Genomic DNA, 21569 nt, shown 5'->3' with positions numbered 1-21569 from the left:
TTAACTAAATTTCTAGTGTAATATTTGATCTAGTTTTTTTTTAAGATTTAGGAATGTTTTAATATCTTCATTCTACAGCTGGACTTTGAGATAAGCTGTGGACATGATGACATTTGTGTGGATGACCTCAGGATGGATTTCAGTTTCTCTGGGTGAGCAAATTTTTAAGTTTAGTTATTCTGTATTATATTAAAGAATGACACAAATAAATTTGTAGATAATAACATTACTTGTTCTTTACTTGTACAAAATGCAAAGGCAATATTCCAGGGTAAGAATCAACGTAACAGTGTGCTCTACACTATACACTAACAACAGCAGACAATGAACTGTCAGAACCGAAGGTCTTAAGTACACAGGGAAACACACTCTGTACAATACAGTTGTTCTCTAATTAGTAACAATGAATACCCATGACAACTGTTGGCTGGAAACAGGAAACAAAGGATAAAAGAAAACTAAGGTTTTGCAAGCATGTCCATACTTTATTGCAAAACACAAGACTTTTGCAAGCAATGTCAAATTATGCAATAGGGGTGTCACAATAATAGATTTTTCATATCACAGTAATTGTTGCCATAATATTTCACAATATCAATATATCGTGATGTCTATAGAAACTTTTGGTGGGGAAAGATATCAAATTATTTTTTACTTTGTTTTTTTTTGAGTTTTTCTTTTTCACCCAACGAACATCAGGATACTGATAAATGCAGGGCACAAGACTCTGGCTTTCTCCTTCTTCTTTGAAGCTGCTTTGAAATAACAAGAGATAAAATATTGTCAAGTTCAGCAGTATGATGAATACGTTAATGGTAACACTTTACAATAAGATGTAATTTGTTAACATTTATGTACTAACTAACATGAATGGACAATACATTTATTACACAATTTATTAATCTTTGTTAATGTTAACAAAAATAGTTATTCATTGTTCATGTTAGTTCATAGTGCATTAATGTTTACAAACAAAACTTATAATGCAATAGTAAATGCTGAAATTAACATTAACCAAGATGAATAAATGCTGTGGAAATATTGTTCATTTTTATTTATGATATTTATATATGTTAACTAATGTAGTTAACTAATTTTACCTAATGATCCTTATTGAAGAATGACCACAGATGAGGCGCATGACTCATTTTACAGAGTTTAATGTAGCAAAGTGGTCATGCAATTTTTAAAGATTAGTTTTAATCATTTAACTGTTAATTGATTTGAACAAAGAAATAAAGTGTTACTTCGCACAGGCAAATACAAAAATAAGACGAGTTAATTAAACACAATACTTATTCACATAATCACCCTTTTCTTATTTACACAGAAAACCGCTGTTAACAGGTTAATATAACGTTTCCCATTCTATGACTAGTAAAATGATGCACACTGCTCTCCTCAGAGTATCTGCAAGTGCTGCGTCTTCTTCTTGTTTGACAGTGTCAGCGTTAAGGCACAATACTGCCACCTGGGACCTTAACCAGATACTGGTGCTGGAGTATTGACGTGGTGTTATCACAAGAGAACTTTTCATATTAAATATTGTGGTTATCTCTAATATGTATATCGTCACACACTAAATTAACACAATATCGATAATTGTTGCTTTGAATATCATGGTTATCGTCAATACTGGTTTATCACTACACCCCATAATGAAATTATGGTTTCAATCCAAGTGATTTTTTTTTTCTCTTTTGTTTCTGTGATCCAGATCTACAATAGAAGTTGGAATCATGCAGGAGATCAATGTGACAGTGTTTGTAGAAAACAGAGGCGAAAACTCATACAACACATTCTTCACCTTCAGCTACCCCTTTGGACTTTCCTACAGGAGAATCATATCTAAACAGGTAAAACTTATACTTAAACTTCACATTGCACGGCTGATTCTTAGGGTTAGGTTCTTTTTGTATCAGCAGCCAATGAGCTTGCTGCTTAACCTTCAAATATTTGCTTGCTGTAGCAGTCACAGTGCACTTCAGAAAACCTCCACCTTCCCTAGCTCCACCTGTATAGATCTGCTATGGTATGATTCATTTATGCTATGAATGGGGGTAATTCTATATATGTTATATGTGCAGCATCAGTATTTCTTACATGGCAATAACAAACACATTACATTGTCATGCACATTACCATGCCAATCCCTCTGAGAGTTGTCATGATAGAAATATAACAATAACTAATTTAACATCCACTAAACACCCTTTCACAATAACGTTATGTTTAATAACTGTGCACTGTAGTCTGCTGATCATTAAAGCTGGGTGGATTCCGATTGGCTGTCAATGTTTGTATCATTCATCAGCTGAAAAAAAAAAAAAAACTAATAAGAAATTGATTTTAACCACATTTTTCCTCTGTGTCTTTTCCGTTATAGTTTTGGTGTGGACTTATTGTCTCTATTGTCACAGAGTTATAATAGTTATAATTCTTGGTTTGAACATCATTGTTACTGAATGATTGTTTATGCATCATTTTCTGTTTGAGCAGGGCAGAGTGGAGTGTGTATCTCTTGACAGTGAGAAAAATGGTTCATTTGGAGAGACCACCTGCCACATCAGCAAACCCATCCTTAAAGGAAACTCTCAGGTGAGGTCACTTTTAAAATGCTCATGTGCATTTTTCTTTTTTTTTTTTTCATTTTCTCTACATCCACATCTAGGTTGTGTTTCATATTACATACAGCATCAGTAAAGAAAACACCTTCGATCAAAACGTGATGTTTACTGCTAGAATCAACAGGTATGACACATAAACATCACCTTCATCTGCATTGTTCAACTGTGAGCTGTTGAGTAGCTGTTCGCATATGAGAAACTGATAAGTGGAAATACTACTACTAAACGAAACCCTCTATCGCTTACAGTGGAAATGACCAACACTCTCAAACCAGTGAACTTTTCAAAGAGAAAAGCATTGATGTAAAATATGCCATCTATATTGCCTTAATAAGGTTAGTGCTCTGTTCCTCTATAGCAGATGTTAGCACCCAGAGCGTTTGACCAGTAGTGTGTGTGTGTGTGTGTGTGTAAAATATGAATAATATATATATATATATATATATATATATATATATATATATATATATATATATATATATATATATATATATATATATATATATATATATATAATTAAATAATAAAATATAATAAAATATTAAATAATTGTCACATTTTCCCTTTTAAATAAGGCATGAAAATTCAACCCTCCACATCAATTTTACTGCACAGAATTCTGATGCTAATAAACCAGTCAAACAGATACTAAAGGTACTGAAATTAAATGCACACACTTCCATGAACATAAAATGGAATTAAAAAGGATTTTCTCGTCCACAACTAGAGTTCAATGGCTTTTCATGACTTCAAAAATGATCTCTTTCAGGTTGAAAATGACTTTAGAGAACTAGGTTTCCAAGTTTTCATCAGAGTGCCAGTGATGTTGGGAAATAAATCTATCTGGGCTAATAATGACATACAGGTAAGCGTGAATGTGTGAGAAAAAGCCCATATTGATTCACATTCATTAAAATAAAAACAACCAGACACTAGTGCATGTGCTTTTAGATTCCAGGCTGTGTTAAACAGAAGGATGAGCAGCCTGCCGTAACTGATTTTGTTGAAGTAATTAAAAAGGATTTTGTGGTGGTGAGTGAATCAGTTTTAATTCCTTGATCTAACATACAGTAAATAAGTCCATAAAATACAATGTTTTATCTGCTCTGCGTATTGACCCTATTGCTCAGTCTCTCTGGATTTGTGTGTGTGTGTGTGTGTGTGTGTGTGTGTGTTTCAGAACTGCTCTGTGGCGGTGTGTGCCAAGTTCAGATGTGATTGCACTCTTTTAAAGAATGAACGGAAATTTTATAATATTACTGGCAATGTGAGCTCTGGATGGATTGAGCAGGTTTATGACATTTAAAGCAAATTCATATCACAAAAATGACCATATACTCATGTTTTACATATGTTAATGTCATGATCTGTCTCTCTTAGACTGGACTCAGAGCTGCTGTTTTTCAGCTGGTTAGTTCAGCATCTATTGATTATGACAAGAAAATATATGTTTTCTTTTCCTCCGATTCTCAACAAACTGCATCGTCCGCTCAGGTACTTTTTGTTTTTTTTCTTTCTAGCAAATTAGCTAAGAAAAAAAAAACCTAGAAGCCTAAAAATATATGATTATAATATGCACTGCAAATTTTCATATGATACATCTTAGATTTTCCAATCCATGTTTGCCTTTGCAACCACTATGTAAACCATTATGATATATTTATATGGGAAGGTGGATTGACAGGGTAATTTTGTATTAATGTACATTATGTGTGTGTGTAGATTGATACTCAAGTGGAGGTGTATGATGAGGTGAATCTGACTAAAGAGATCGCTGGAGGTGCAATAGGAGGACTGCTGCTACTGGCTCTCATCACAGGGGCCCTCTATAAGGTGTGTATACTGAATGTTCAGTTTCAAACCTTTTATTTTCAGCAGTCTACACACCTTGAGTTTTTATTTCTGTGTTGTAATGCATGTTCTTCTTCTTTTTTCAGGCTGGCTTCTTCAAAAGCCACTACAAGCAGCTGCTAGAGAATGCAGAACAAAGCCCTGAATAGGGGCCAACCACAACATAGGTTAAAAAATTAACCAACCCCTTTATATCAACAAAAATAGTGGTGTATTAAAAATTCAACTGTGGCTTTACATGCAAGTGAAACTACTTTCCAGGACCAACTTTTTTAAAGAGATTTATTATATGCATATGTATAGAAATATTATTGATATTCTGCTTGTATGATAATCATAAGCTTTCCATTTACAAATTCTGTATTAACTTTAGTAAATAAAAAGGACTGCTGCACATTTAAAACTACTGATGCTTTAAATAGAAGAGAAACAATCTCATCATGCTTTTCATGTGACACATAGCAATTTTTTATTTATTTGAAAGATTCCCAAGTGTGTTTACTATAACATGAAATAACTTGAGTTTCAAATATGTGTAAGTAAATGCATTTTACACCTTTAATAGATCATGTTTGTTGATCTGTAACTATATATATATTTAAATGTCATGTATTCCAGATAATTTTGAGCAGCCATTACTCCAGTCTTCATTCATTCAGAGATCATTCTTATATGAAGATTTGAAACATTTCTAATTGTGTTATTCCTTATAAATGTAATTATTGTCACATTTGATACATTCCTTTTGTATGAAAGTATTTACCCAAAATGTATCTTTACATATAAAATAAAGCAAGTACTGCTAAAAGCAACATCAAATATGATAGCAAAGTATTTTGTGGAGGAGCTGTTGCAGAAGATATCATTTTAAATTCTATTGATGAGGAAGTAGGAGGAGGAAGACCAGGACAGCTGTAACTGTAGTCAGGATCAGCTCCAGTGGAGGTAAACTGCACAAAACCTGGAGGATCGCTACACACCAAGGAACTGATCCATTCCTCATAGTGTGACACTCTGGTGTACACACCAGGAAGTTCAGGTCGAGCACAGCCAGTCCCAAAGCTAACGATACCAGACTGAACCCATACAGAGCTTTGCATGCTCACCATCGGACCTCCAATATCCCCCTGAAAATACACATCAGTACATACATTGTAGAAAGTAAAATAGACCATTCAAAGATTCAGTCAATATTATGTTTCAGTAATACTTTTATTTAGTATAGATATGATAAATAAATAAAAAATGACAGTGAAGTCATTAATAATTTTAGAAATGCTGTTTTTATAAATCAAAAAATATTTTAAAAAATATATAGACCACCCTGGACCACAAAACCAGTCTTAAGTCACTGGGGTATAATTTCTAGCAATAGCCAAAAAAAAAACATTGAATGGGTAAAAATGATAGATTTTTCTTTTATGCCAAAAATCATAAGGATATTAAGTAAAGATCATGTTTCATGGAGATATTTTGTCAATTTCCCGCCGTAAACATATACAAACTTAAATTTCTTATTATTAATATGTCTTGCTAAGAATTGATTTGAACAACTTCAAAGGCAATTTTCTCAGTTTTTTTTTTTTTTTTTTCTTTTTTTTTGCATCCTCAGATTCCAGATTTTCAAATTGTATCTCGGCCAAATATTGTACTATCCTAATAAACCATATATCAATGGAAAGCTTAGGTTTTGTGGCCCAGGGTCACATATCACCTTTTTGTTCACTATAAAATGTACCAAACACTGGTTACTTTCACAGTGTTTAAAAATCTCTGATAACCTGATTGGACATGAACCTTAGAAGTTTAACCATGTATTTGCCATTTGAAGCGCTTACTGTTTACTTGTTAGACACAAGTTTGGGAAATAAGTATTCTGAACAGAGGGTTTCTGTACCTGACATGAGTCCTTGCCTCCTTCCAGAAGACCAGCACAGATCATGTTGTCTGTTATATTTCCAACTCCATAGAGACAGTTGCACTGTCTGTTACCAATTACAGAAACATCCACTTCCTGAAGAACATTAGGGGACAGAAGGGGCACTGTATAGAAAACATGATATTATTTACTCTGCATAGTCATCCAGTATCCTGTTCCACCTAGAAATATGTCATGTTACAGATGAAATACCATTCATAATCCCATTTTTATGCTGACTTTATTATAACTAAGAGGTGACAGAAATGAATTCTCACCTCCTTCGCCAATGTTTCCCCATCCAGTGATCCAGCTGTCTGTGCCACTGTTGAACACACTGTTATGAGCTGCTAGACACACAGGTCTGATATAGTCAGTGAACGGGACCGGTGATCTCAATTTGAGAAGAGCGATATCGTTCTCATTTGTTAAATTGTTGTAACTGGGATGTTTGATGATAAATCTCACATATCTGAACACTTCATTGGGGTTGATGCCTCCCTGGATCTGTCGCCCCAAAAACACCGAGAAATAAGAGGTGGGATACCTGAGAAAATTAAACAAGAGACAGAGAGAAAGTTAAAGTAAAAAACAGTTTCTTTTAAGCCTGACAAATAAAATAATAGTCAGAAATATATTTTAAATGGAACAATTAAATAATATATATGCATTTCTACAAGTGTGTAATGCAATGTTAGAACTTGGTGAAAAAATATGCGATTTGGTGCAGATGCTGATATTTATATGGCCAAAATGTTTAGATGAAATTCTGAGACCTCAGTTATATCTTTATAACAGAGTACTTAAATTGAAATTGCTTTATTGTCATACCACTACATGTGTGGACAGAGTAAGACAATATTGTCATGTCTCGCAGGACCACAGTGCTACATTATTAAACAAAAATTATAAACATACAACAAAAGAAATAAGACACTATTTTGAACTTTTGCATAGTTAATGTACTGAAAGCTGTAATCTAGCTATACATATACTATAAAGAGTATATTCATATTATACATGTATTCAGATGATAGCTTTCAGTAGGTTATATCAGTTGTCAAACTATGTCTTTCAATAATGTCTTCGTAAGATGATATTAAATGATTTGTTTTATGCTCACAACTATGTAGTTTCATGTAGCGCAGTGCAATTTAGAGATGAACTAATAAACCTTCGTCAAAAGCCTGATGGATCATATTTTTACGTCTTGTTCTGCTTGTGTTTTACTTGCATTCCTCACTGCCTATGACATCATGCTGCTGGATCCCACCCAACCTGGCTTGGTGAACATGATGACGGCCTGGGAGTGGGAGCCAACAAAGATCGGGCTCCGAATAAGCAGCTCAAAAACCAAAATCATGCAGATCCAATATGCCCGTGGGCAAGTACTATTAACCATTGGCCAAAAGTGAATCGAAGAGGTCAATCAATTTACCTACATGGGCAGCGTCATCTCAACAGTCAGCAACGCGGACCACAACATTGTCTACCGTATTGGAAACACGGCATCATGCGATGCCTCCAACCACTTTAGGGAACGAATACCATCGCCCTCGAGACCAAGGTACAGCTACTCAACTCCATGGTCATCCGAAAATAATGGCCAAAACCATCCACCACCTTAATATGTTCCAACAACAATGCCTTAGGCGCATCCTGGAGACCAAATATCAAGATTGGGTGACCAATGAAGAAGTGCATTGGCGGACGTCAACTTGCCTGCTAGCGCAAATCGTTGTCGATCATTGAATGCGGTTTGCCGGACATATCCTCCGACAGCCACCAACCAGGCTCCCATGACTGGCCATGCTTTGGAACCCACAGTAAGGAAGAAGGAAGCAAGGATGCCCCAAGATAACATGGTAAAGGACAAGCCATCAACCTCTCTTGGAACAAAGCTGCAACCGTCGCAGCCAAATCGAGCACGATGGAGATCACTGTGACATCCATTGCCTTGGAGCTTGTGGAGTTTGAGGACATGGAGTGGAGTCCTGCCCACACTCCTGCCATTGAGGAAGAGCTGAGTTTGGCATATGAGGTAATTTTTTATAAGTGCTTGGAAGAGGATGCCTTCCTGTGTCTACACTGATTCAGCCCTGCTCTAATTCTCCAGTGTCTCTACTGGTTTTTCGTATGGTTAATGTATGTTAATGTTAACTTTCCTGTCCACAAGCAGTAGTGTTGTCCACAAAGCTTAATCTCATCAGAATGAGAATTTGGTTGTGGTCCTTGCACTCACTTCTCCCTCTAGCTCTGCTTTGGGGAATCATCGCTCTGCCTCCACAATGGTGTTTAACTTATCTGTGTGCACCTCATCCCTCCATCCTTGTAGCTCCGCTGGGCTCCTCCTTCCTCTGACTCCACCAGGGCCCTCAGTCCAACTGGCTCCACCCCAACCTGTTGAGCCCCAATTTCCATCTCGGTCCTGTAGCCTGTTGTCAACTTGGGTCTCAGTCTCCTCAGTTCTGACCAGGTATTCACGTCCTTTATCTCTGTCTCCATCTGTTGTTCTCACGGTTTTGTCAGCCAAATCTCTACCATGTCACTTCTCTTCCTCGACTCCGCCGTGGACCTCCTTTCTGGCTGGGCTCTGGGCCTCCGCTTGGCTACTCCTGCTCTGTTCTCCCTCTGTCTTCTCCACCCTGATTTATCCTGCCAGTTCCTTCTCCTATGGTTCCCAGCTATTTGCCAGGCCCTCATCCAGCTCGTTGCCCCACCCTTCCTCCTCTGTTGGATTGTATTATTATGGTGCATGAATGAATATCTCTGTTTATTCTCTAATGATGTGTTTCTTTACAGCCACCATAACGTGATATTATTTGGACATTTAAACCAGTAGAGATTACACAGCAAAATATCTTGTGAACCACTACTTGAATTTAGAATTTATTTATTATTATTATGCAGTACAAAAAGATTGTCACATGCACGTTCTGTTGTGTAATGTTCTGGTTTGGTTTTGTGTTCTCTCTGTTCCCATTTACCCACCTGAGTTCAGGGGCAGCACAGAGGTTTTGTGTTTTGCACTGTTGCAACTTTTGCAACACGGGACGCAAAGTTTTGATCATGTTGATAATAAAGAGACCGTAGAAATATGTATATTAAATATGATACACTAGGCTTTAAAGGGTTAGGCTATGAAAGCTGATGTTTTCGTCTGCAAGTAGTTGACTGAGTTTACCCATGAACACAGTGGGCAGCAGACAGCACCCACTGTTTGTTGATGAGGGAACCTCCACAGATGTGCCTGCTTAACAGAAGAAGACTAGCCTGCCAGGGCCAGTGTCCAGCTGAAGCATTCTGACCTCCGACTATCCTACTTCTGGTGGTAACTGGGGTTCTTCCACAATTCAAAGCACTAGAAAAATCATCTGAGGAAGACAAAGATAACTTCTCAACTGCCACTTCTACAGACATGCACCTCATTTTTAGAAAGTGATCTAAATAATAATAATAATAATAATAATTCTATATTTTTTAATACATCATTCCCAATCCCACATGAAATATCAATAAATATTAGTAATTATTCATTTTTGAAGTATGTATGTACCGTACCTTGTGTGTTAGTTTCGACACAGAATCCTGCAAAAAAACAAAAAAAACAAAAAAAAAACAGAGGCATGTTTGATACATTTCTACCTAAAAAACTCTTACAAACACAATTTAAAGTAATAAACAATGCATGTTTTGAGACAAAAAAAAAAATACATTTAAATATCTTAAAATGAGATAAATGACTAATTTCAAATAAATACCATTGTTTTCTGATGAATTGTCAACTCGAAATACCCATCTACCCTTGACGTTTACATTGCTTGTGTATGGCAGATTTGCGATGTCAGAAAAAGGAATTGAAAAGAAATTGGTAGAATTAATTGTGTCAAGCCCAGACTGAAAAAAAAAAAAAAAGACAAAAAAAAAATCCCATTTAATCCAAAAGCATTTCACATAGCTAAATATGTATACTGGGTTAACATTCTGATGCATTTTTCATGCTTCTTTACCTCTGCGCTTTGGGTGGGAGTGATAAAATCATAATGCATGAAAGTAAATGACATGTTTTTGCCAGACACCAAAACCACTTGGAAGGTTGATTCCTGGATGAAAGCGAAAATTCCATATCATTGCGAGCATCATTTTGGATATTCCATAAATTGCAGTTCAATGAGAATGCTATTCAATATTATTGCATGTTAACTAAAAGAGAAACTTACTGACTCTCTGTTTGCATAGTATGGTACTTTATCCCATGTAGCAATAAAAACCCAAGAGGCGGAGAAGTTCAGTCTGGGAAAATATTTGTTAACTTCTCTCGATGCCCGATTCAAGATACGAGCATCTGTTACTTGTCGGTAAGAGATGGTTCCTTGCTCACTATTATAAATGTCTGTCCACAGTGGAGCGATAATGTCTATAGATGAGTATTTAGGAAAATAGTAGGGATACCACTGGTAAAACGGCTCATTAAAAGTTAGGTGTCCATTATTATTCACCTGAAAGATCAAAACCAGTCTTGATTATCAAGTTCTATTTTCTATGTGGAATATATATTAGTGAATATCAAAATGCTTCTTACAAATATTTTGTCATATAAACGGCCAAAGTACACAAATGGCTGCAGCAGAGGAATCGGTGGAGAACTTCCATCATCTGACTGCGGGTTCATCTCATCCTCTTCATCTCCATATGGATAGAATATTCCTAATATTTCCAATAATATTTTTATGAGCTTTTAAGGAGGCCACTTTATAAGCATTAAAATTGCTACTTTTTTTCTTTCACGTTATATTTCATGACTATTTATCAAATAATGTGTTTTTGTCTATATGAAACAGTGACCTTACCCTCCTCAGGTCCACCATCAACACGAAATACCCAGCGTCCCGGCACATTGACATTGCTGGAGTTGAACAGCTTATTTTCATCAGGCACAGGGATTGAAAAATAATGTGTTGAGTTTATTGTGTTATAGCCTGCCTATGAGTAAATACAAAAAAATAATTAATACATGAAATATGGCCAGTTAATATGATGATCTTTGAAACTGAAATGTCACTGATTGACATTCAAGGTCCAATTATTATCATATGAATCTCAAAGTTATGCAGCAAGATTTGTATTCTGTCCAACCTGAAACCTTTGATCAGTTGAGGAGATATTTCCGTAGTTCATTATGACAAAGGAAAGACTTCTGCAAATGACTAGAACAACTTGGAAGGAGGATTCCTAGGTAAAGTCCAGTAAAAACATTAAGTTTCATTGAAAACACAGCTATGGTTTGTCTACAGACAAAACTCATTCAAGCGAAATATATTTAATTCATTTAATAAATCGGATATTATCAGGAATGTATAACTTAATTACTATATCTGCCTAAATTTACATTAAAATATTAATATAATCATTCAATCCACATACCGTAGTGGGATTGTTCAAGTAGGGCACCCTATTCCATGTGGCAATGAAGACTGTATAAACTGAGAACCCTAACTGAGGGAAATACTGTTTGATATCATTTGTTGCCCGGTCCAGAATGCGGTCTTGTGTTAAAATGCAATAAGAGATGCTTCCATTGATACTAATGTCAAACTTTGCCCAAAGTGGAGCTATGATGTCTCCAGTAGAGTTGTCAGGGAAAGCCTTGGAGAGACTTTCATAAAATGGTTCGAACGTCAAAAGTCCATTATTGTTGACCTATAGTAAAGAATATTTAACTGACTGTTACGCTGAAGCAACATGACTTGTAATACAGGAATGTTCTTCAAATGTAATTTGTTTAACATAACATCTCACATATATGTTACTGTATTCGCGTCCAAAGTACAAAAAGGGATACTGCAAGTCCAGAGCTGTTGAGATTCCATTACTTTGACAGAGGTTCTGAGAGTCCTGATAGCCAGTTGGATAAAACAGACCTGAAAAAAATATTGAAAAAAAAACAATGTCATTACATGTTATGACCTTGGTCTGCAGTACATAGCAAGATTAAAAAATTCAACATTTAACTGCATATCAATGCATTGTTATACGTCTCAAAAAATAAACTATTTAACAAGATATGTGATAAATTCAGTGCATTTTTAATTATTAAATGATTGTACCATTGTGGCCTGTTACATGGTCAACACGAAATACCCATCGACCCATGATGTTGACATTGCTTGTGTATGGTAGATTTGCAATGTCCATAACAGGAAGTGAAATGAAATTAGTAGAATTTATTGTGTCAAAGCCAGACTGTTAATGAAGAAAACAAAGAAAAAATCCCATTAAATCCAAAATCATGGCACACTGCTAAAGATCATAACCTGGGGTAATAATATTTTCACATATTTTCCATACTTCTTTACCTCTACACTTTGGATGGGAGTGATGAAATCATAATGCATGAGAGTAAATGACAGGTTTTTGCCAGACACCAACACCACTTGAAAGGTCGACTCCTGGATGAGTAGAAATCCTTCATTAATAATGTACAGCATCATTCTGGATATTCACTGAAAATACTATGTAAAAAAAGACAACTAACTGAAAGACAAACTTACCGCCTCTTTGTTTATGTAGTATGGGACTTTATCCCATGTAGCAATAAAAACCCAAGAGGCAGAAAAGTTAATGTTTGGAAAATATTTGTTTATGTCTCTTGAAGCCCGATTTAAAAGAAGAGCATCTGTTACTTGTCGGTAAGAGATAGTCCCTTCATTATTATTATTAATGTCTGCCCACAGTGGAGCGATGATGTCTTTAGTCGAGTATGCAGGAAAATAATAGGGATTATACTGGGAAAATGGCTCATCAAAGGTCAGGTCTCCATTATTATTTACCTGTAAAATAAAAATATGTCAAATACAGCGTCAGGCGGAACGTGCGATCATATTCTTTTGCAAGTTTCAGCTCGCATTAACCAAACGTCCCAAAGAACACCTCAGCACCCCCTTTCAAAAATATTGCTTCCAGCACCCCCGGATGCCATCCGAGCGCCCAAGATGAGAAACACTAATATAGAGAGAGAATAGTGATGAATATCACAATGCTTCTTACAAATATGTTGTCATATAAACGGCCAAAGTACACAAATGGCTGCAGCAGAGGAATCGGTGGAGAACTTCCATCATCTGACTGCGGGTTCATCTCATCCTCTTCATCTCCATATGGATAGAATATTCCTAATATTTCCAGTAATATTATTATGAGACATGTTTAAATAATTTAAAGAGTACATTTTACAAGCTTGAATCATTTCATTGTTATTTATCAAATAATTGTCTATATTAAACCTTACCCTCCTCAGGTCCACCATCAACACGAAATACCCAGCGTCCCGGCACATTGACATTGCTGGAGTTGAACAGCTTATTTTCATCAGGCACAGGGATTGAAAAATAATTTGTTGAGTTTATTGTGTCGTAGCCAGCCTGCGAGTACAAAAACATTAAATAAAAAATATTTGAAATTGAAATGTATATGATCAGTTAATATGATGGTCCCATTAATATATGTATCTCAAATTTTTGTAGAAAATTTTTTTATTTTGCCCAACCTGAAAACTCTGATCAGTTGAGGAGATATTTCCATAGTTCATTATGACAAAAGAAAGACTTCTGCAGATGACTAGAACAACTTGGAAGGAGGATTCCTAGGTAAAGTCCAGTAAAAACAATTAAAAAAACAACACAGCTATATACTCTCTATAAACAAAACTCATTTAAGCTAAATGTATGCAATCCTTTTAGTAAGTTTGATATTATCAGGGATGTCAAACTCATTTTCCGTTTCACCATAGACTTGAAATAAACTTAAGTTTAAGAAGAATAATGTAACATATCAATACACTTACCGTAGTGGGGTTGTTCAAATAGGGCAGGCTATTCCACGTAGCAATGAAGACTGTATGCACTGAGAACCCCAACTGAGGGAAATACTGTTTGATATCATTTCTCGCTCTGTCCAGAATGCAGCCTTGAGTTACAATGTGGTAGGAGATGCTTCCACTGATGCTACAGTCAAACTTTGTCCAGAGTGGAGCTATAATGTCTCTAGAAGAGTTGACAGGGAAAGCCTTGGGGAGGCTTTCATCAAACGGTTCAAACGTCAAATGCCCATTATTGTTGACCTATAGTAAAGATTTGAACATTTAACTGATGTAACATGACTTGATGTAATACATTGATGTACTTCAAATGCAATGTGTTTTTTAATGTAACCTCTCACATATATGTTTTGATATGTGCGTCCAAAGTATAAGAAAGGATATAACAAGTACAGAGCTGGTGAGCTTGTATTACTTCGACAGGGATTCTGTGTGTTCTGATAGCCAGATGGATAAAAAAGCCCTTGAAAAGGAAAAAAATGTAATCGGATGAAATGGCCTTGTTACAGTGCATACTGTACCAAGATTAAACATTGCAACCTTTCACTACATATATGTTGTCAATGAATTGCTCTAAATGTTTCAACTGCTAAGCAACTATAAACCAAGATATGCAATAAAGTCCATGTATTTAGAATTATAATATTTTTGTACCATTGTTTTCTGCTTCATGGTCAACTCGAAAAACCCACCGACCCTTTACATTGACATTGCTTGTGTATGGCAGATATGTGGCATCAGAGACAGGAATTGAAAAGAAATCAGTTGAATCAGTTGTGTCATAGCCAGACTGTCAATCAAAAAAAAAAAAAAAAGTTCAGTCAAAATCAAATGCTTATCATAGTTATTACAGAAATATATTTTGATCAGCGTGGTTTTCATATCACTTTACCTCTACAGGATATGTGGTCGGAGCAATATGATCATAATGCATGAGTATAAATGACATGTTTTTGCCAGACACCAAAACCACTTGAAAGGTCGACTCCTAGAAGATGATGGTAAAAACTATAAATACAGATAACATGGAATGCAGTTTCTTTAAAGGAAACCTATCTTTTTTTGCTTGCTCAAATTCTGCGGCCTCATTAGTTCAAGTAAAACATGTCCAGAATCAAATAACGTAGAGCCACTTTAAAACTAAGCAGCTTCTTTTTGGTCACTGAGGCAAATATATTTGCCCAACTTGAAAATGATGGGGAAATTTTCCACCTTAATGTGAAGGTGGATTCCTGTTTAAATGACTGAATTTCACACATGAAATGTGACTAAAGTCTATCTTTTTGCTCAGTTTTACAGAAGTACTTATTTAGAGACACCAAATGGTGTTGCATTTAAATGTGTTGAGACGCCACATCAAATTACTTGAATAATACAGGTAAACAATTCAAAAAGTATTTTCAGAAACTGCCAGAAGTGAGTAATAACAGTAGCAGATAGCTTACCAATTGTGGGTTGTTATAATACGGCACTTTATCCCAAGTGGCAATGAACAGCCATGACGCAGTGAAGTTCAGATTTGGAAAATAACGGTTTAAGTTGTTTGAAGCTGCTAGTAAGAGTTCACCACTGGTGACCTGACGATAGGAGATTGTTCCATTGACGCTGTTGTCCATGTCTGTCCAGCAGACAGAAATGATGTCTTTATTGAGTTGGGAATGTAAATAAAGTTGTATCGGCTGTGAAAAAGGCTCGTCAAATGTCAAATGGCCATTGTTATTAACCTGAAACAGAGGTAAAACAATATTATAAAAGAGCAGTACAAAAAGGAACCTGAAACTCATAAATGTCAAGTTTGTTTTCTTCCAACCATTGGATATCTGCTTCTACTGAGTTAGGTATCTGAATACTTCTGTCACTGTGATATTTCAGAGCAATTTTTTTTAATAGATTTGCACAATAATTAAAACATTTTTTTTTTTTTCATTATGGTGTATGGGTTGAATTCTGAATACTTTCTGAATGCACTGTACACACACACACACACACACACACACACACACACACACATACACACACAATTTATGAAGACTATGCTCTTACATAAACCTGTTGATAAACATGTCCAAAATATATGAAGGGCTCTTCCAGTAATACTAAATAAGAGCTTCCATCATCTTCAGAGGGATTTTCTATGTCTTCATCTCCAAATGGGTAGAATAGACCTGAAATTATAAAAATTAAATAGGAAAAAACTAAACATAATGATAATTTTGTAACAAATGTTGTAACACATCACTTTGTTTCACAGCATATCCATGGATTTGATGCATGCCGCACTCAAAAATTGCATGAACTGGCTGAAAATAAAATGTTCAGGTTCAGTCTGTTAACTGGCTTCTGCATAGTTTCCAGGGGTTGGGGTTCATAGGTTTAATCAGTGTATAGGAAATTATATGCTTGCAAAAGTGCAATTCAGTGCTAGTAGTACCTCAAAAGTTGTATGAATTAAATGATAACAACTATCCATGGCAAAATATGTGAAAAGAGACGTTTTGAGTAAGGAAAAGAAGGTTCACTTTTGTCTTTGCTGGCAGTTAACTGTCACCTTTCTTACCTATATCTTCTCCACTGCACAGAAAGTTGCTGTCCTTATCTTCACCATCAGATGTAAAAGTCACAAAGCCAATATCTGTTCCATTAACATTCTCCATTATCCAGTTTTGGAATTTGGATACTCGAGCATAGATGTCAGGAGCAATTCCAGTGCCACAAGAAGGATTAGTGACGCCAGCTAAGATCCAGACAGAATCCTGCTCACACTGTAATGGACCACCAGGATCTCCCTGAAAACAATATGAAACCATATTAAAACATTCATAAAAAGAAATAACAATAATAATAATAAATAACTTCAGCTATATGAACCAGATGTTGTCTGAAGAAAGCTTAAACGTATAGGGCTGTACAGTGTGATATGTGTGTTGCACACGCTTTGAAAAAAACGATCTGTGAGATGAATAAATTTACCAGGGTAGCATGCATACGATATAGTTTGGCAATGTGTGAGAGCTTGTTGACAAACCTTGCTGTCGAACAAAGAGAAAATGTAATGTTTTTAGTGAAAATTCACTTCACAAATTCAACTCCAGTCGAGTGACATGGCTTCAGAGAATGAGGAAGAAACCAAACTATTCTGTACCGTGATAGAAGGCTAAGTCAGTTAACATATACTTTATTCTTATAAAATTACCCAAGGTGGCCTGAAGAACACAGATTATCTACTTATTCTCAAAACTGTATGTTTTTGTTGTATTGATGTTTCATCAGGTAAAACACATCTATCTGCATCTTATTATGCCACAGCAGTGGTTCTTATGCTCCATTCCATTTGTAGTCAGAAGTTGGGAATTCTGAATTACAAGACGAGTTCTGAAACTTGGAGGAATCACAACAACTTTAACTTCTATATCCAATGAGGCTGCTAAAAACTCTGCCCTGACATGTGTTTCTGAACAAAATGATGTATGTATGTTATAATGTTCAATATCCTGGAACTACTTCATAGCTGTGCATTTTAAATAAATTCCCCTGGATTGTGTGACTCAGAATTCAACCACTTTGTGTCTATAAACTGTCATAACTTACATAACACGTTCCTTCAGCAGCCTCTCCTTCAGCACAGATCATTGTCGGAGTGATTATGTCCTTAAAACTGCAGTCACACTCCTTATTCCCCACTATTTTCATTTGCACTTCCTGCAGAGTTCCATAAGTGTGCTGAGTGCCTAAGTGTGACGTCAAGACAAAAAAACTTCTTAGATATGGATCAGTGTATTTACATTTACTGGCATTCATTTACAGTTAATTTAAATTCAATGCTTGTATAGTATGTTCATGTGATGTCCTGCTGCTCGTCTATTTAATACACTCTTGTTCCATTTTATATGCATGTTTGGATTTAAAAAAAGAGTTAATGTTCAAATTAATGTTCATAAATGTTACATACAATTGTTTATTATGTGAAGTTAATTCAGATATATAATATTTTTCTTCGAAAATGGAAATGCAAAAACTTATTGGATATTTTAATTAGATTTAAATAGTTTAACAAGTGTGATCTTCATATTGTGTCCTGTACTTTGACATTATTGCCTGATTCTAATATAAAATTAAACGAAAATGAATTACCGACGTGTCCATTTTACAAATGTACATCTAGAAACGTCTGAAGTGTAATGTAGTAGGCCTACATTTTGTAATCTGGTTAAATAACCTAGACTACATGTAGTCCAGTGTGTTAAAATGATGATCATTACCAAAAAAGCCAGTGTCCCCCCATCCAGTGGCCCAGCAGTTGGTGCCGTTGTGAAAGATACTGTCATTAGCAGCCAGGCAGATCGGGCTGATGTAGCTGGTAAAGTTAACTGGCTCGCTCAGTCTCAGCAAGGCAATGTCATTAACGAACCATGAGGGGTCATACTCTGGATGTGGAATGATGGATCGGATCCCTCGAATCACCTCATGTGAGTTAGAGACTGAAACATTTTGGCTCTGTCTACCCAGATAAACAGTACCATTCAGTCCAATGTCTGAGGATCTGAACGAGGAAGCAAAAAGTCTCTGAGAATAACAACTTTATCTTCACATTAAATCATACATTATGTGATTTATACATCTTTTTTTATGTTCTTACAGGTATTCAACACAGTGAGCTGCAGTGAGCACCCATTCATAACTGATAAGGGACCCTCCACAGACGCGTTGGCCAGAACTGTGTAGACTGACCTGCCAAGGCCAATTCCTTCCAGCTGTATTCTCACCTCCTACAATATGAGTGCTGAGTGAGGAAACCCCACAGTGCTGGGCTGAGGAAACGAGAGAGAGCAGTCAATAATGCACCAAATTTGAGATGTTTTTATACTTTAAATACATCATTACCTTTTATAGCATTTCTCATGTCACCTGTAAAGTGAAAGGAGAGAGGATAAAAACATTTCACACAATGTACATTATGTGTGTGTTCAAGATGAATCACAAGAAGGCAAAGTCAGTTCAGTTTAAACATGTAATCTGTAATTAGTAATGCACTACAGTTGGTAAGAAATCTATACCAAGCACTGCAGACAACTAACATTTTTTTTCTTTTTTTTTTTAAAGCTCAATATCAGATCAAAATCATCAAACTATTCGTAATAGTTCAAATAATTATAATGCATGCACAGCACTGAAGAGTTTTGTATGGTGAGCATTTTTCCACATATTGATTAAATTATATACAAGTATAAGGTAAAAGAGAGAAATCATTAGCTAGTAACGTAATGTAGGTTACTGATTTTAAACTGTTTTAAACTTACCATTAAACATACCATACTGATATAAAAAAGCAAAGAGAAAGAAAAAATATTCTATGTTTTGTTATTAGCATCATAATAAAATGCATTGAACATTACATTAAACCAGGGTTTCCCAAACTGCGCTTAATGTAAAAAATTTAGTGGGTTTGTGAGTTGATAAAAAGTTTTTTTTTATTTTTTATATATATATTTATTACATTTACATCTAACCATTTAGCAGACACTTTTATCGAAACCGACTTACAATAAAATGTGAAATATAAAATTATTCAAACACTTGAACAATGACAGTCTTCCAGGTTTGAAATACTTTTGTCCAGTGCTGTCAAATGATTAATTGCAATTAATTGCATCCAAAATAAATGTTTACATAATATATGAATGTGTACCGTGTATATTTATTATGTATATATAAATACAAACATGCATGTATATATTTCAGAACAATATGTTGTTTATATATTAAATATTTTTTATTTATAATATAAATTATATGAATACAGACATGTAAATACATGTAAATATTTTCAAAATATATACTGTATGTGTATTTATAAATACATAATAAATATACACAAAATACACACATGTATTATGCAAACAAAAACTTTTTATATACGATTAATCGTTTGACAGCACTAATATATGTGTGTGTGTGTGTGTGTGTGTGTGTAATATATATATATATATATATATATATATATATATATATATATATATATATATATATATATATACACATATATATATACACATATATATATATATATTCTAATATGAATTAATCTTTTCTTTTTTGATGTTAACAAAAACTACAAGACTTACTGATGATAAATATCAGAATCAGATACAGCACTTCCATTGTAATAAAAGCAGTTTCAGTTGGCTCTCTTAAAAGGCAGATTTTGCACCTGAGGAGAAAATAAATATAGAAATAAAAACATGCATCAAAATATAGAATAGGAATAGACCTATAAAAGTCCTATGGTATTTGTATGTACCAAGTCAAATGATAAGTAAAAAACGATGTATACCTGAAGTATGTAGCTGTTTTCTGTGCAATATCCTTGCAAATCTACTGAATAACATCTCACCTAATGAAGAATGGGAATAGGCACTCCAAATGTTGTGATAGTACAAAATAGATATGCATATTAGCATGCAAACCTACTCTCTTTTTTCCTGTTCTCTGAATACTAAATAAATATTACAACACATATAAGCAAATTAGAGTTTCTGGGGGGAAATGTCTTGGAATAGAAGAGTTTATGTAGAAAAAATACTGTCGTAGTACTTTGATTAATATGACAGGCTAAAGATTAGAATAATTTAAATGTTACATACAAAATGATTTTGAAACAATTTTCACTAAGAAGTTAATTTCACAAAAACAAAATTGTAAATGAACTGCAAGTAACAATGAATTAACAATAAAAATTTAAGTAGAATCTTTTTAATTAATTTTAATTTCATTAATTTCAATAATTAATTAATTTAGTTATTTTAGAACATTAAACTCATTGAAGTAAAACAATTCAAAGTGGGGAGAAAATCGCATGACAAAATAAATGTTTTACTCCAATGAATCAGAAAAAAAAAAAAAAAAAAAAAAAAAAAAAATATATATATATATATATATATATATATATATATATATATATGCAACATGAACCAGTCAGCCTGTGCCAAGTCATATAATGCTTTGAATATCATCAGTTACGTTTATACCCATCAGTTTTAGTTAATGATATTGACCCTGGTTCATGCAGCTAATGCATCCGAAATAACAATGCAAAATATGGTACATTTGCATGATAGAAAAGTACATGCAAAATATAATTCTTAAAAAATACAATTCTTTCATTCTTAATGGGTCACAGGTCTGTCATCTATCATTTGCTGAAGTTCACTGGAAAACAATCAGTCCAGGAACCAAGTGGGTTCTCAGGAAGATATAGCCACTATATTTGCAAAACTTTTCAAGGTTCAAGGTATAAATG

General features: G+C 34.8%; 4 protein-coding genes across 5 annotated transcripts in view; 1 reads left to right on the top strand and 3 right to left on the bottom strand.

The window, feature by feature from the left end:
* The window catches only part of LOC113111995 (integrin alpha-M-like), a 37759-nt gene extending 32462 nt beyond the window's left edge, over positions 1-5297 (top strand). For both annotated transcript variants that reach the window (XM_026277323.1, XM_026277321.1), the window contains 12 exons: positions 79-152; positions 1718-1856; positions 2500-2598; positions 2672-2751; positions 2876-2962; positions 3203-3281; positions 3397-3492; positions 3579-3659; positions 3808-3918; positions 4008-4121; positions 4350-4460; positions 4565-5297. In XM_026277323.1, coding sequence (XP_026133108.1) covers positions 79-152; positions 1718-1856; positions 2500-2598; positions 2672-2751; positions 2876-2962; positions 3203-3281; positions 3397-3492; positions 3579-3659; positions 3808-3918; positions 4008-4121; positions 4350-4460; positions 4565-4627 — 1134 coding nt within the window. In that variant the 3' untranslated portion in view covers positions 4628-5297. The remainder of the gene's footprint in view (positions 1-78; positions 153-1717; positions 1857-2499; positions 2599-2671; positions 2752-2875; positions 2963-3202; positions 3282-3396; positions 3493-3578; positions 3660-3807; positions 3919-4007; positions 4122-4349; positions 4461-4564) is intronic.
* Positions 5248-9877, bottom strand: LOC113111997 (serine protease 27-like). The gene is made up of 4 exons (XM_026277325.1): positions 9581-9877; positions 6675-6943; positions 6376-6521; positions 5248-5605 (listed from the first exon to the last, which is right to left on the bottom strand). The coding sequence occupies exons 1-4, from the start codon at positions 9823-9825 to the stop codon at positions 5255-5257; spliced, it is 1011 nt and encodes a 336-aa protein (XP_026133110.1). The 5' UTR covers positions 9826-9877; the 3' UTR covers positions 5248-5254.
* Positions 9878-10037: 160 nt separating this feature from the next.
* Positions 10038-11574, bottom strand: LOC113112190 (alpha-tectorin-like). The gene is made up of 7 exons (XM_026277631.1): positions 11533-11574; positions 11247-11379; positions 10979-11103; positions 10617-10895; positions 10407-10499; positions 10158-10293; positions 10038-10051 (listed from the first exon to the last, which is right to left on the bottom strand). Exons 1-7 carry the CDS (start codon positions 11572-11574, stop codon positions 10038-10040), a joined length of 822 nt encoding a protein of 273 aa, XP_026133416.1.
* Positions 11575-11603: 29 nt separating this feature from the next.
* Positions 11604-17902, bottom strand: LOC113112189 (uncharacterized). Its single transcript, XM_026277630.1, has 11 exons — positions 17861-17902; positions 16830-17058; positions 15718-15890; positions 14240-14515; positions 13685-13817; positions 13444-13568; positions 12948-13226; positions 12753-12845; positions 12504-12639; positions 12239-12317; positions 11604-11628 (listed from the first exon to the last, which is right to left on the bottom strand). Exons 1-11 carry the CDS (start codon positions 17900-17902, stop codon positions 11604-11606), a joined length of 1590 nt encoding a protein of 529 aa, XP_026133415.1.
* Between the last annotated feature and the right edge of the window lie 3667 nt (positions 17903-21569).

Source organism: Carassius auratus, chromosome 12 (genome assembly GCF_003368295.1).
Source record: "Carassius auratus strain Wakin chromosome 12, ASM336829v1, whole genome shotgun sequence".
NCBI lineage: Eukaryota > Metazoa > Chordata > Actinopteri > Cypriniformes > Cyprinidae > Carassius > Carassius auratus.
This window is presented reverse-complemented; position numbering and strand designations above follow the sequence as displayed.

Excerpts from the sequence above, each read along its gene's own strand:
- LOC113111997 (XM_026277325.1), bottom strand. The coding sequence starts at position 9,825 with ATGAGGTGCATGTCTGTAGAAGTGGCAGTTGAGAAGTTATCTTTGTCT. Across the intron at positions 6,944-9,580 it reads GCTGCCCACTGTGTTCATGG|GTATCCCACCTCTTATTTCT; the intron begins GTAAACTCAGTC and ends TAATTTTCTCAG. Across the intron at positions 5,606-6,375 it reads GAGGCAAGGACTCATGTCAG|GGGGATATTGGAGGTCCGAT; the intron begins GTACAGAAACCC and ends GTGTATTTTCAG.
- LOC113112190 (XM_026277631.1), bottom strand. The coding sequence starts at position 11,574 with ATGAACTACGGAAATATCTCCTCAACTGATCAAAGGTTTCAG. Across the intron at positions 11,104-11,246 it reads TGATGGTGGACCTGAGGAGG|GAATATTCTATCCATATGGA; the intron begins GTAAGGTCACTG and ends TGGAAATATTAG. Across the intron at positions 10,896-10,978 it reads GTTTATATGACAAAATATTT|GTGAATAATAATGGACACCT; the intron begins GTAAGAAGCATT and ends TTGATCTTTCAG.
- LOC113112189 (XM_026277630.1), bottom strand. The coding sequence starts at position 17,902 with ATGATCTGTGCTGAAGGAGAGGCTGCTGAAGGAACGTGTTAT. Across the intron at positions 17,059-17,860 it reads CTGCTGAAGGAACGTGTTAT|GGAGATCCTGGTGGTCCATT; the intron begins GTAAGTTATGAC and ends TATTGTTTTCAG. Across the intron at positions 11,629-12,238 it reads TCAACAGCTCTGGACTTGCA|GAATCCTCCTTCCAAGTTGT; the intron begins GTATCCCTTTTT and ends GACTTTACCTAG.